The 15,600-nt window shown below is 35.1% G+C and overlaps 1 protein-coding gene across 1 annotated transcript; it reads left to right on the top strand.

Moving 5' to 3' along the window:
* The first annotated feature begins 1,848 nt into the window (after positions 1 to 1,848).
* Positions 1,849 to 14,703, top strand: LOC140163212 (uncharacterized). The gene is given in 10 exon segments (XM_072186609.1): positions 1,849 to 1,943; positions 2,784 to 2,915; positions 3,616 to 3,776; positions 6,669 to 8,069; positions 8,071 to 8,806; positions 9,866 to 9,934; positions 10,842 to 10,904; positions 12,050 to 12,094; positions 13,194 to 13,289; positions 13,692 to 14,703. Coding segments are annotated over 10 exon segments (2,895 nt in total). The 5' UTR covers positions 1,849 to 1,888; the 3' UTR covers positions 13,829 to 14,703.
* Positions 14,704 to 15,600: the final 897 nt, after the last annotated feature.

Genomic DNA, 15,600 nt, shown 5'->3' with positions numbered 1-15,600 from the left:
GCAGAAAGAGGTGGAAAAGCTGGCAAGTTTAACTGGCTGCAGATTTACACACAAATTTAATTCAAACACCACACATGTTATCACCAACACAGGTATGTTTTCTTGATGTACACAGATATAATATCAATCTGGTTGTCATAATGGGAAGCAGCTTATTTCTGGATCATTCCTCATTTATATTAACCTGCCTTTCTTAGGAATTCCACTTTAAAGTTGTCAAGTCTGCTAGTACTTGTAGCTTGTTAGATGCTGCATTTATTTGAGCATTATATAGGAGGAACTGAGTAAGCTGCAAGAAGTGCAAATTTATACAAACTTCTCTACAAATCTCACCATTACTGCTTACATTCCTTGTGTTAACTGAGAGGTCTTTGCAATGTGGAAGAGGTTTACTGCGTAAACTCAATTTTATGATGTCTTAAGTCTTAACAATCATGTTTTTTGTATGAAACTAAATATTGTTTGCTCTGTACCCGGGCTCTGTACTCCTAGCTAAACAGAGTAGTTCAATATCAGTAGCAGCTTTTCATAATTGGATTTTGAATATGGTCATAAACAACACACATATGTTAGACAACTTTGGAGTATATCATTAAATAATGTATCACATTGATACTTGCATGATTATTTTACAGATGAGAACCTTGTGTGTGACAGGACACATAAATATTTCCAAGGCATAGCAGGGAGGGTCTGGATTGTCAGCTTTACATGTAAGTGAAGTTTTGAACTTCAAGCTAGATATTCATAACTACAATCCCGGAAATATGTCCTTGGCACGCTTGAGGCATCTTGAATGAAATCAAAAGTGTATTTTTAATGTGGATAAAAATGTTCAATATTTGGAATTAGAAGAAAGCTGGGCCATAAATTAACACTTTTCCCTTCCCCACCCCCATCATTCAATGTTGCGACACTTTGGAGACACGCTGAACATATTTGCATGGGGAGTGGGGGGGATTTATTTTCCCCTAAAGACGCTTTAATGTTTCAAGACATATTTCGGGGATTGTAGATATTCATTTTTATTGACTTATTGTGTTGTATGAAAGATGAACACATAGGGATTACTTTGGTAGTAGGGGTGGAGGGTGGGTGTATGGGTCATGTTGGTGGTCAAAATTGTTAACCAGTACTAGCATACTGTGATATTTGACACCCATACAGAGTAATATCACATTGGGTAAGCAAAAGCATGGTAATATGCTATAGGGGTCTAATAATAGGACAGATCTAATACTAGTACTGCAAATAAAAGTTGTTTTATAGTTTGAACATTAATATTGAGAGCTGTTAGGAAAAGGGTTAGCAATTAATTTATATTAAGGTAATTAATATTAATTCTGGTGATTAATTAATTAATACTAATTAGTTCAATTTTGAATTAATAATTTAAAAAAGAATACAATTACATGAAAACCATGGGTCTAGTACTCCTAAAAGTCAAGTGTGCACATGGCTCGATCCACCAGTTAGCGGTGCAATAACCACTCTTATTACCCTCTCTTCAGTATATTCAGTTAAAATGAAATTTATAGTAGAACTAGTTTCATTTGGTTGGAGAACATGAAAATTGCTAGTTATCAAACTAAATTAAAGCAAGAACCTATTTTAAGCTTCATCCATATATATGAACTGGAGGCAAGAAATGCAATCAGATGTGCGATATATCAGGTCATTATTATTTTATCCAATGGAAAAACGATCTAATTATTGATGGAATATGATTAATAAATGTCTCTATTCCTTTTTATTTGTAGGGGTTGAAGCCTGTCTGAGGAAAGAAGATATAATTTCGGAAAAAGGTTTTGAAATTCAAGGTGATGTGGTTAATGGACACATGCATAATGGACCGGAAAGAGCAAGGACTTGGCAGGACAAACCATTGATGTACCAGTTTGAAATGTGTACCTACAATTCTGAGAAAGATGTAATGCAAAAAGGTTAGTACAGGGGAGGATATACACTGAAGTTACTTTGGAGCTAAATGTTGAGGCTTAAAGGGATACATGATACTTTGATGTATTTGTAATTATTTTGCAAATGAGCATAGCTTGAAAAAGTAGGGTCTTGGGAAACTTCTTGCCAGGATATTCGACCATTCATAGGAAACATTGTTCAGGTAGCCATGATATTTGACCATTAAGAGGAAAACTTTTGATTTTTCAAGTAGAAGAATGATTAAAAGTAGTGCAAATGTCAGTGAAACATGATCTTCCTGAAAAAAGTAAATGTTTCATAAACCTGCTGATGAGTTTATTTGGACATTTGGTTCACGAGAATGTCAAAATTAAAATTTAAACCTTGTATGCATTGACTGATAGTCCATGTCATATTGAACTTCAACACTAACTTTTAATTTGATTAGTCTTATTTCTTATGACCCCACTGCTTTCGAAGTTAGACATTTTGCATAATTTACTAAATGACCTGGCTGAATGTCAAAGATTTCCTAGAAATGAAGTGAAATAACATCCCTTGATTTCATTTAAAGCCATGATTGAAGTAAAGCATGTTGATTTCAAAGATTATAACTTGCTTTTTTAACTGGCAAGAACTTGTCCTAAAACTTATAGACACGGTGGTATTTAAACGGTTTTGATGGACAAGGAGATAAGGGTAATTGGAGGAACCTTCCAGGATAAAAAAAGAAGAACATGGCAAGGTTGCCAATTAGGTAAAGGTAAAACCTACCATCTTTAGGATTTAATTAGTCAAGTGATAGTACTTTTCATTTCAAGTTGTAAACAAGATCAGTCTTGCAAATCATCATTTGTCTACAGATCAACTCGAAGCCATTCTGCAGATGTGTGGGGCATCTGTTGTTCATCACCCTACCCTTTTCCCGTTTGAAGCAGATTATTATTACATAGTTTTGCAACCAAGTGAACAGTACACAGAAGATGATTATGATGGTAAGTAATCTAGAGTTTTGTGTTCATTCTTAATTGTTGTTTGAGTTGGTAATTTTCAAGTTCAATTGACTGATATTTTTCACTCTGTGTTTTGTGACTACTGCAAGATCGGTAACAGTTCTCTGTAAAGACACCCAAGGTTTCAGTGAGTTTCTTTATTGCTGCATTTGTATCAAATTTCCAATCAGGACAAGTCCAAGACGTTTTTGTACTTCGTCATGCACTTTTTAGTCCAACACATGAATGTGATTTTCTTTATGTCACATTTTACATAGAATTTTTGCTGGAGATAGGTTTGATGTGATTTGAACACATTTGTTGCTGCTTCAAAGATCCTGATTTTTTGTCATTTCAGGGGTTACTGCACTTTCAGTTTGTTTGGAATCTTTGTTTTCTGCGAGTTGAACTATGCTTCGTACCTTTGTATGATTTGTATTACAGTCTTGTTACAGAAATATTTTTGCATGATTGTGCAATGTGATCAATCAAAGCTTCAAATGAATCTTTGTACAGAGATATGATCGTTGCGGTGGCATTGAGATGTTGAATAAAGTCCACATAATTTGAAGAGTAATTTTCAATTTTCAAAAGTCATCTGATTTTAATGTTATATACATCCTAGTTAGACAAGGAAAGTGTACATTGTGTGTCATCAAGAAACTTTCCAAAAAATCTTAAATGAACCTTTGTTTTCTTACAGCAATCTCTAACAAATACAAAGTTCCAATAATATCAAGAGAATGGGTTCTGGACAGTGTTGCGACCTACACACTGCAGCCAGTAGAAAAGTACCTGTTGTCTGGAGATCATCAACCAGAAATGGTCTTTGCGAGTGATATGGACACAAGCAATTTAGATGAGGTAAAGTTTTGAACAAATTAATTTGAAACCAATCTTTCACATATACCGCAACCACTCGAGTATAAGACCCCAGATGGCAGATTTTACTTAAAAGTGGAGGTGGGCTGTGCGTGGGCATAACCGGGGAGAGGCTAGTACTTGAATTTAGAAATAAGAAAAATCATCCCCATTTGTATATGCCCAATGTACCAGAAGTTTCTATCATCAGCTATGTCAATTTCTTGAAATTTTAAGTGTGGAATGTTAATTATCAACTGATATTTTTTATATTTGTTCTTAAATGTGAGAGAAAGCATTGATTTGATTTAAGAACTTGGCCAAAATTTAGTACTGGGCTTATAGCCGAGTTCACCCTTATTCCCAGAATGTTTTGAAAAATAGGGGGTGGGCTTATACTCGGGTGGTTACGGTATAATGCATAATTAATCAATTTTCATTAAAATCTAGTATTTCGTAAAGATTTAGAATGATTTTAACCTCAGAAATGAATTCTACACTCAAAAAACCTGTTGATCTACTGCCTACCCACCCCCTGCAAATTAGGTAGATGGTTAGCTCTGTCCAAATTTGTTTGCAATAGGGCGATTTTTATAATGGTTGTTCATTCGGGTCGTGACCTCTAGGTCACAGGGGCAAAGCAGGTAGTAGATTTACTATTAAATGTTCAATTATGGCCTTGTATCATTGCTGAAATCATGATGAAATCTTGAATATTACCTTCAACATGACTTGAAAAAGTTTAGCTCAGCTCAGTACAATATTGCATATGGTCATTTTCACGGTAAAGGGTGTAACTTTGGATTTTTAACATTTTAATCCGTAGTGTTCTAATAAAGCCACAGAACTCCATGATTTTTGGCCACATAAGTCATCTAGTTAGCAGCTACCTTGGGTAGCATAATCAGCTTTGGGAGTTACTGCGTTCAGTTTTAGCAGGCTTAAATGTACTTAATATTGCCATTTTGAAAAACTATAAAAAACAGTAACATTTTGTAAAACCCTGTGTTTTCTTCAGTTAGTTCATGGATAATTTTTCTTATCCTGAAAGTACAGTCATATGTTCAGTAAACACTGCCACATTAGATTTAATTGTGAACAGCCCTGTATTTTTGAGAACCGGACTTCGATATTTGTTGTTTCGGAGGCTTCATTTTCCGTTAACAATTGTTAACAAACTTTGTGGGTGTAGCTTTGGTTCATAATTCTTGGTTATTTCTTCACTTCTTCTTGATTCATAACAGTTGTTATCTTAACTTGAAATGGGTAACAAAAATTAGTCGATTTGCAAGCTTTTAAAATTTTTATAAAATCTTGACTTCAAAGAGCCGTTTTTCCGTTAACTTTTTGAAGCCTCCGAAACAAACTGTTCAGCAAGCTTGTGCAAATATAAATAAAAGAGCTCATCCAATCTATTTATCAAAATGTAGCAAAGTAGATCCTCAAGTCACATGTTTTTAAATCGTGAAGATATATATCACCGTTTGAAAATGGGACCCAATACAAACTTTCCGTTAACAATTGAAGCCTCTGAAACAAATGAAGCCTCCGAAACAACAATAAGATTAATTATCATCTATGCATATCTAAATTGGTGTGTTTCATACTGATATCTGCATTGTAATTATTACTTGATATGTGCAGAATGTCATAAATTAAAAAATTTTTTGACATTATGGTTAGTGTTTGAAAAATATACTGATACCCAAAAAAGCCTGTTTCGGAGGCTTCACATGCAAAAAACACCATACTTAACAAATGGGTGAAAAAATTAACATGTGATAAATCTACAATATCTGCCGCATAGAATCATTGATTCAATACACACAAGAAAATAACAGCTTAGATGATCCCAACACTGTTGTTTTCAAAAAACTACTTCTGCAATGTTTAACAATTGTTAACATGAAGCCTCTGAAACAAAAAAAAATGACTTGCTGTGATAATTAAATTTTGTCACAACTGAAATTCAATACTTAGAAGCAAAGCATGAAAATTGGTAATTGTGATATTTTTTACCTATTTTTTATGTCAACTTGTAGTAGTTAGCCAAATATTTTACTTTTATGATCACCTGTGTTGTTAACTGAAGCCTCCGAAACACAAATCGCTTGAATTGCCATTTCTAAAAAATAACTCCAATTTCTGTGAAACTTGGCTGGGAGGTTCCTTTCATCAAGTAGTATTTGTACATGAAGTTAGACATTCAAATTATTTTAGGAACCCAATTAAAACTTTAAAAAATATGTTTAAGGTTTGGAAATTTCCATTGTAAATGACACTTGATGTTAAAAATTTTCAAAACTGCAATTACAAACATAGCAAAACATGGTATAAAATTTAACTTATCTGTTGACTTACTTTGGAATGGGATTTCACATGTATTCCAGCTTTCATGTCATAATTTTCTGAGGTTATGTAAAATACATTTTTCTTAGATTTTAACCAAAATGTTATGGAAATGTCAAATTTTTATTAGAAATCAAAAGGTTTAAGCCTTGAAACATTATTTTACTGGAATTTAAGTTGCTTCTATGCATGATTTCAGTAAACAGAAACATATTTAAGTGGTTTGAAATTTTGACCCTAAAAATCAAAAGTTACACCCTTTACTGTGAAAATGACCATATGCCATGTTTCCCGTATTGTGAAATCAATGTAAAATCAGAATCGATCATCAATAGTTTCAGGATTCCTGAGAGTCCCTCCCGAGCACAAAGTTTCCCGAAATTCTCAACCTTAAAAATAATATTGTAAGCTAGCACCATTTTAAGGTGCCTAGTTCTATTTTCCAAAATTAAGATTTCATTTTTATTTAGGGCATCATCACTCAAGTCGTGTAGGTTTTAAATTTTGGCTACATTTGTAAATGGCTATGATATTATCTCTTCACAGGTTTTTGAGACACCTAATCCAGTAGATCCAGAGATTCATTGCATGCATGCACTCTCCAATGATGATTCAGACTTCTCGAATGATGATTCAGACTTCTCGAATGATGATTCAGACTATGTACCAAATTCTGCTTCAGAATCCGATCAGGAATCTGAGTTTGAAAGTGGTAGTGTTCCAGCCAATTCAGTCACTGGCACTGATAAGAGAAAAGCACAGTCACGGAAAAACGCTGTAAAGAAACTATGCCTGGAAATCACAAATTATGCTGAAGCAGGCAATAAATGCGGTAAGGAGGTGACATCACAGCAAGCAGCAAGCACCCCATGTAAAGATTTGATATGTTTACAAACAAATTCCAAAGCAAGTGAGACACCAAATGATCCAGTAGACCAAGCAAACACTCCCTCTAAAGAGAAGATGCCATCTGAACCAAGGTGTGAGGACACCAAAGGCTCACACACACCAAGAGCGTACCAGAAGCCATATCGCTATTGCATTTTCTGTAGAAAACTGTGGTCAAAGCTTCGGATACACATAGAGAAAATGCACAAAAATGAGGAGAGAGTTTCCAAAGCATTGCAAATGGAAAAGCATGAGAGGGATAAGACATTTGGTGAATTCAGAAGAGAAGGCATATTTGAGCTAAACAAAATAAGATTGAGGAAAAATCCGGAAAATCCAAAGCTGGAAAGGGAGAGACGGAAGGATACAAATGAAAATGATAGAGTGGTCATGTGTCATTTGTGCAAAGCCTTTATAGAGAAGCGGTACATATCAAGACATGAAAAAAAACACTGCGACACTTCAGATGCAGCTTGTAAATCCACCCCAGTACCTGCAAACATGTTAAATGTGGGAGATCATGAGTTTGGAGGAGACTTCATGAAGGAAATTCTATCAAAATTCAGGGAAGGGGAGAATAAAGATGTTTACAATACATGTACCACAGACATTGTTTTGCTCCAAGTGGGAAAGAAATTGTGGAATAAACAGAAGAGGAAGGTAGATAAGAAGAATGAAGTTAGAAAGTCGATAATGAGTGATATGCGGAGACTAGCCTCGCTGTATTCAAACATGAAGAAGGCAGAAGAAACCATGGGACAACTTCCTGTCAAGGATGGCAATATCTCTGATATGTTCAAAAGGAACAATTTTAGGCATTTTGAAGAAGCTGTAGATATGTATACGAAAGTGGATATTTCTGAAGGAATTGAAGAAGTAGGTGTGAAAGCAGGGCTCAAAGTTGCTCTTTATTATCTGTTAAAGCGCACAAGTAAGATACTAAGAGGCATGTATCTTATTGACGATGAAGACAAAAAGAGTAACGATATTGCAAACTGGGTTGTGATCCTTGAAATCAATAAAGATATGATATTCGGTGATGCAGAGTACAACTTAAGCAAAAAATCGTGAGGACAAGCTCCGACGGCCACAAACACACCCAGAAGAAGAGGACCTGCAGAAGGTTAGATCCTACACCATGAAGAAGATAAGTGAGCTTGGAGTACTCAGCAGTGAAGTGTTTGATAAACATGACTTTGTGGAACTAAGAGATTGCTTAGTAAGTCGTTTAACTCTGTTTAACGCCAGACGTGGAGGCGAACCAAGCCGTCTGAAACTGAAGAACTGGGAAGAGGCACACACGGGAGCATGGTTAGATCAGAGACATGTGAACAACTTGGATCCACTTGATAGAGCATTAGCCAAAACACTGAAGATTGGGTACGAAACTGGAAAAGGTGGCCGTCATATGCAGTTAGTTCCTGTCTTGTTTCCTCAAGATTGCATTGTGGGACTTCGGAGGATTGCTGACAACAATGTGCGCAGACAATGTGAGATTCCAGATACCAATCTTTATTTATTCCCAACCAAGTTCGATCATGTGTCCGGATGGCATGCAGTTAAGAATGTATGCAAGAAGCTCACTCTCAAACATGCGGATAAGATAACTGCCACACAAAATAGACACAGAATATCTACTGAATTCGCGCTCATGGATGTGTCCCCCTATGATAGAGACTATGTATATAAACATCTTGGACATACAGAAGAGGTCAACAGAAATGTTTATCAGGCACCACTCTCAATCAAGGCTCTGACAGTTGTGGGCAGGAGACTTCAAGCTCTTGACAGAGGAGGTAGGTGTTCCTTATTTTCATTTCCCCTGAAATGTAAAAATCCAGGCGGCACATGTAACAATTAACAGATTTAGTGAAGATTGAAATGTTTTTTAGCTATGTCTATGCCATTATATGAACTATGAAGATTTGTGGAACCATCCACCATTGCACCTTTAATTCTTCCGCTATTTTAATGTTGTTGTGACCATAATGGATGATTGGATGTCCATAGTGAGCTTGGCCTGTATTCCAAACAGGTAGAAAAAAGCTATATAGTTTCCATGAGGTTTTACAGGCTAATAGTAATGGATCTTCCAGGTAGGGTCGGCTTGAAAATCTTCTCTTTTTTTTGCTCGCTTCCCTCATACATATTTTTATGCAAAAAACAGGGTTTTTTTAGGTTAAAAAATATATTGCTAAATGGGAAAATCTCGGTCGCCAGGCCCATAAAACAGGGTTTTCTTTTTTCCTACAGTCATTTGCTTAAAAATTTAAATACCTGTAGTTGTTAAAATGAATGACCCTGAACCGCGTGTTCCACCTGTACAGTATGACGTTAGATGTTGACGCAAAGTGTAATTTTTGCATCCCTATAAAATACTGTATCAGCTACGGGTCAACCAAATTGCTTCATGTTTTCGTTCATTACATCCGAACAAAACATTTTTCGTCTGTAAAATTTAACATGGTATTAATGAGAAAAATACAAACTTTCACTTGATATAAAAATTTATACCACTTCGAATGTGGCTGCCCTCTGCTGTTACAACCAGATGTCTTTCTCCCATCGTTCTTCAGAAGTCAAAAGGAATTTATTGGAACTGTTAGAATATGTGTGAGATAGAATATCACACCAGAGACTTTGAATTTGACAGCTTCAGCTTTCTATTCTTTAATTATTGATTTACCAAATTTGGAAATTAGTTTGAAAAAAGTCCTGCACAGAACATGTGCTGCCTTTTTTGCTCATTATTGGTAAAACACCAGCTTTGGAGATTCTCAAAAAAGTATGGCCTATAATTTCAAATCAAATGTGATTGTTTTTCTCTGTAATGGCTAACAATTTGTTTCATACAGCAGAAACGGCAGAGCAAGAAGTAAGTGAACATGAGGAAATGCATGATGATCCAGTGTCCTCTACTACTGGTATGTACAAAGAGTTTATTTTGCTAGGTTTAAAAGGGGAATTTTACGATGAACTTGTCCTGACTTGTCCCAAAATTTAAGAACAACTTTTATATGGTAATATTTGAAATTATTAAACCTCATTCACATGAGATAATGGAGCTAATTTATTGTTTAGTCTCTCAAAATACAATCCCAAATAAAATCACCTATCGGCAAAAAAATCCCTTCCAACCGTGGATAGTTTTCCCTGTTTTCACTCCGGCTCAAAACATCACCATCGCTAGTGTACATCATCCCTGTAACCAAATAGATTTTGTGTCTTTATTTTGCCGAGGTGCTAACTATACTAGGCCTACCACTCAGGGTGAAGGGTGGTAGGCCTTTAGCTAGTACCAAGAGAAAAGGAAGCCATCGTAGTGCTTTAGCACTACCGTGAAGGTGTCCCCCTGTGAAGCTATTGATCTTTTGAGGTATAATTGACGCCATTTGATGCAACATTTTGTACTATTTTAGCGGTCGGTAAATAACATAATTTTGAGGGCAGAATGGCAGTCAGGATGCATGTTATCATTTTCAATGTTGAAATGTAGAATATTGGAGATATTCCTGCTGGATGAAGTTTGATCAAGGGGTTTGATTTCTTTTTGTAAATATATTTTTTTTTAAATCTAAACGGTGTGGCGCGTGCACGGCTATTTGCGGAGCCCTGCCCTAGGCTATTACATAATATGTACCAAAAGAAATGTTAGTTATGGGGAGGGAGCTTTTTATGAAAAATCCAGAGAGGAAGTTGAACCCCATTGCCCTCCATTGCCCCTCCACCCCCCCTGGTATCTAATATCTATAGGATTCAAAAAATGTGTGTGTTTCACATGAATAACTTTAGTGGACTTATTTAATAATTTGTTGTTATTTTGTTTCATAGAATCACCAGAACAAGAACCAAGTGAAAATGTGAAACAGTGTGATGATCCAGTGTCCTCTACAGGTATGTACACAGTTTGTATTATTTACCATAGATTATTGCACTAAATTGTAAATATTAACTTTCATCACATTATGCTTGGTCATGTAGTAGTTCATATCACTGATATCCTCTTTTTAATGCAATTGGTATGTTAGTGCAGTCATTGTATTCAACATGCATGTTCTCTTCATGGGCAAGTTGTAAAGGATATTTGATAGCAATGACAATGTTTTATGACATTATTAACTTGTGGTGATTAAATTGTGAGAAGTTAAAAATAGTTCATACATTTCCCCCAATATGTACCCCTTTTTACACAAAACATTGAAACTTAATGTGTGCTCAAGTTATAAGTATGTCTACCTTAAAACCCTTACCCAGCACAGACCTATTCCTATTTGTAGACCAAGTCCGAATATATGCATCATTAACAAAGATAACACTGCTGAGCCAGCCGGGATTCAAACTGGGGAGCTCTCACACCACAACCATACAATTCACTTATGGATGCAACACCGGTGTTGATGCCTGAAAGCAATTTCATACTTGCTAGGACCCTTTGTTGATGACATATTTGGACTTGGTGCTTTTCGTTATTCACTAGTAGGCCCAGTATGTGTGCATTGAGTATTTGTGAGTTTGATGGGATAAGGTTTTAAGGTAGGAATAAGGGATGAGTGACCTAGTAGCTGTGTATGCACTCATATAGAGAGAGAAGTAAGACTGTAATAACTGGAAAAATAAGGTCTCACCCCTTGGTCTCCTTTAAGGGGAAATATTATTTGCCTGATGAACAAATAATTTGCTTTAGGGGGAAATATAATGTGTATATGAGGCATGAGAATTTCCAGTCAAAACTCTGGAACCAGTATTTTTTTATGTCAAAATTTCTGCAGTTTTATTTATTTTCAGCCCATTTTCAGGTGTTTTTGTCCAATTTTACGAGCTTTTCCAGACTTTTTTATGAATGCGTATTCCCATGCCTGGTATATTGTGCAACCAAAAATTAAATTTTAATTTTCAATTGCATTTTTTTAACACTTGATCAGACTTTGGTTTGCAATATTAGCTGCTTTATTTCTAACTCATATGTTTCTTGTTATTGTTCATTATCCTTCCCTGTCAAAGATTGTACTTCACATTATTCTTATCTTTCTTGCATGTAGGAGGGAAGACAACCCAAGAAGAAGATGACGATGTGGAATGTTCTGGTATGTATTCATATTCATTAATTCAGTCAAGGTGAATGTCAAAATTAAATAGTACTTGCGGTTACTTATGACTGATTTCAGTTTTAATCTTTCCCTTGATTACTTTAGCCAACGAAGGTTCACTTGTGTTTGACATTTTTGAAGTACTTTTGGGTAGGTCATTAGGATGACAAATAAGAAAGTTACGGTACAAAGTATACAGATATGAACCAGATGGAGTCGGCGGTTGAGGAGCCGACGGCTGAGGATTTCAAGTCAAAAATGTGTTCCTTTCATGCCTCAAACCCAAGTATAAATGCTAGAGCAGCTAAATTGCACAAAAATACAGATTAATATTAGAACTTTTAAATAGAGTATCAACTTTAATGAAAAATGTAACTAATTAATTATTCAAGTGTTGGGACAATTTTTCCAATACGTCACTGCACAAAACATGCATTTATGCTCCAAAATTTATAAATGGAGTATCTCTTGACTGAGTTGCCCAAGATAGGTAAAAGTATTCATTTTTAAAGGAAATATGATGAGGAAGTAAATACAAGAAAAATGTTGTGACTGATGTTTTAAAAATTCTGAAATTATTTTATGATTTTTGACCATCCTGTATATTTTAACCCGAACAAAGTCAGCCACCAAATATATTATTTTTATGAACGGTTATAATTACATCCTTCAAGATCAGTATTTTTTTTTATCTGTTCATCTTTAACAAAAGAATATCAGGGTGCTAAGTACATGTATGTGACCAAAATGTACATTTCTGTGATGCTCCCCCTATATAATTTTTCAAAACTTGTATTCTTACGTTTATAATAACATCTATGGAATTATAAGCTTTCCAATGATATACACAGTACAAACTATATGCTCTGTTGAATCAAAATTGGTGTATTTTTTTAATTTTGGGGGTATGAAACACTTTTTAGGATCAGTTTGTGACAAATGACCATGTGCAATTTGGATGACAAAATTAAGAAAGGCATGAGAAAAATTAAGATGAGCATGTCTATAATGCTGATAAACAATGGATGTCAAAATGATGTAGGACAGCATAATTTTAAGACCACCAGTCACCATATTGTTGTTCTTTTCTGTATAGGTCGGAATTATACCCACTGGAACTGGAAAGACTGTAAAGTGGTACTTGATCACTTTGAGGCCTACATACTAGGAGAGACCAGAAAGAAACTTCCAGGTATATTTCAGATACTTTCAGACACAAATCAAATCACATGGTTTAGTAAAGTTATGTTTATCCCCTAATCCCCTATACTCTTTTGAGTTTAACCCAGGGAGTTTTAACACACTTAGATCATTACCTGCTCTGACTTGCCATAATGAGAAACATCAATTCACATTATTTATGAAGTCAATTAAGAAATGATGCCGGCATTTTAGATAATTTTTAATAATTCTAAATTGATTTGGTTTTTAAAAGATTTTGCAAGAAGACCCCACAAGAACTATTTTCTATATTTTGAAACATGTAGGCAAACAACCACATCAAACTTGGTTCTTTAATGCTGTTTATTTGGCTTTCTTCATTAGCCAATATAGTTTCATGGTTTTTGGTTTTCATTTTCTTTCATTTTCATAGGGAAGAAAGAGATACGACAGTTCTTGACAGAACATCAAGACTTCAAAGTCAAGGACTGGATGGTAGTCCGAAGCAAAGTTATGAATGAGAAATCAAAAAGAGAAAAACTGGTGAGAAAACTGCAAGGTGACCAATAGGACTTTTGTGTAGTAGTTATTCAGACTTAAAATTGGGATAGCACTAGCAGGACATTTGGCATCATTTGTAGGATGCTATTTTATGTGTGTCTTTTGGAGGATGCATGCATTTTATAGTTCAGTATTATTGTTTTCTTGTTGGAGAAACGGCAAGGAGTTTTCACTGCATTTGATATGGCCGGGGATATGGTATGGTCCCATTAACGTGGTTCAGAAGACTGAAATTTGTATTCTGACTATTCACATAAACGGTTATTTTCAAATCACAGTGTCGGATTATTTTAATCCTACTGATCAATCTTTGTGTGCAATTGTGCATTAAGTAGATGTGTGTTAAGTAATAGATTAGGAATAAGGCCTACACATAATACAGCCAGACCTGTAATTACTGACTTCAGAATTCAAGTCGGAAGTTGTAATTACTATTGAAGTCCCAAAACTTAATAGCCGTTTTTGTGTACAATGACAATGTATGTTTGAAGTGTTTCAGTGTTTTTAGGCAAATATTTCAGTGATCAAGTTTTCGACTTCTCTGGTTTTCTGAAACCTTTTTTGAACTAATTAGACACTACAACTATGAGATAACATTAACACTGATGATCTCATAAAGAATTGTTGTGATCCGTTTTACTTGGAATTTTATTAAACTACATGAGATTGGCTCTATAATTGTTGTAGTATTTCTGGCTCAACCAATTAATTAATATTGGTGCATTATCCCAGGTGCATACAGCATTATATCCTTACTCCTTACTTGTTAAAGATTTTATTATTAAAATTGTCTTTGTTACAGGCCTAAGTTACAAACAAGAAATGTTCCTGCCAAAAATAATATTGAATTAGGTCATGAATCTGAAAATACATAATAAACCAGAAGTCCATACTTGATCACAGGCCAAGGATGATGGGTATATAGCATTTGTGTTGTTGTTCTAGAGAAAAGGTGATCTTTAGAGGAGTAAAAAAAAGAGACCATATTTTACGTCTTAAGGAACCAGCTTTTTTGATGCAGAATTGTCTCCTAAGCATTTTTACACCATTATGAAAATCAGCCCAACATGAGATGGTGGGTGCTGGCCATGTGTCATCCAAGATGACTGTTATTTGGCTAGAAAATTACATTTCTGGTCATAATTTGGCCATTTGTTCTTTCATTTTAGTTAGTGTTTTTAAATCATAATTATGGTTTTGCGGTTAGTGAAGCTGAATGTGACACAAATTTTAACACTTGATTGACCACAAGTGACATTTTGGGTTAATATGCATAACAAGATCAGGCAAATTGCTCAGGAGATCTGTGTCAAATAAGGTGATTCCCTAAGTGATCTGAAATATGACCATTTTTTGCCTGCCCCTAATCATTGTTAACTTTTGACTGCATTCCATTTTCATCAGTCCTACTTAACAGATAAAATTGCTTTATTCACCCAAAATGGTAGAGTGAGCAAAGCAGTCAAAATTCAAATATGTTTGTGTAGTTTTTCACATGTCATAAATATATAGTACTCATTTTAGGCCTGTCCTAACTTTAGGCCTGTCCTAACTCTTTGGTGAATACAGGCCAATGAGATTATGTAAGCAAATTATGAAACTCAATTCCTGGTTTCACGTCACCCAAGGCAACTTTTTCATTATTGCAACTGTCCACCTGTACCGCCCCCGTTTTGCACCACCCATACATAACCATACTATGAATAGGCATGTTCCTCAACAATAGAAAACTACTGTCACCAAAAACAGAACAATGTTTTTGATCTGCAGTCACATATTTT

Source organism: Amphiura filiformis, chromosome 10 (genome assembly GCF_039555335.1).
Source record: "Amphiura filiformis chromosome 10, Afil_fr2py, whole genome shotgun sequence".
NCBI lineage: Eukaryota > Metazoa > Echinodermata > Ophiuroidea > Amphilepidida > Amphiuridae > Amphiura > Amphiura filiformis.
Note: the sequence above shows the minus strand (reverse complement) of the source record. Positions and strands in the feature narration are given on the sequence as shown.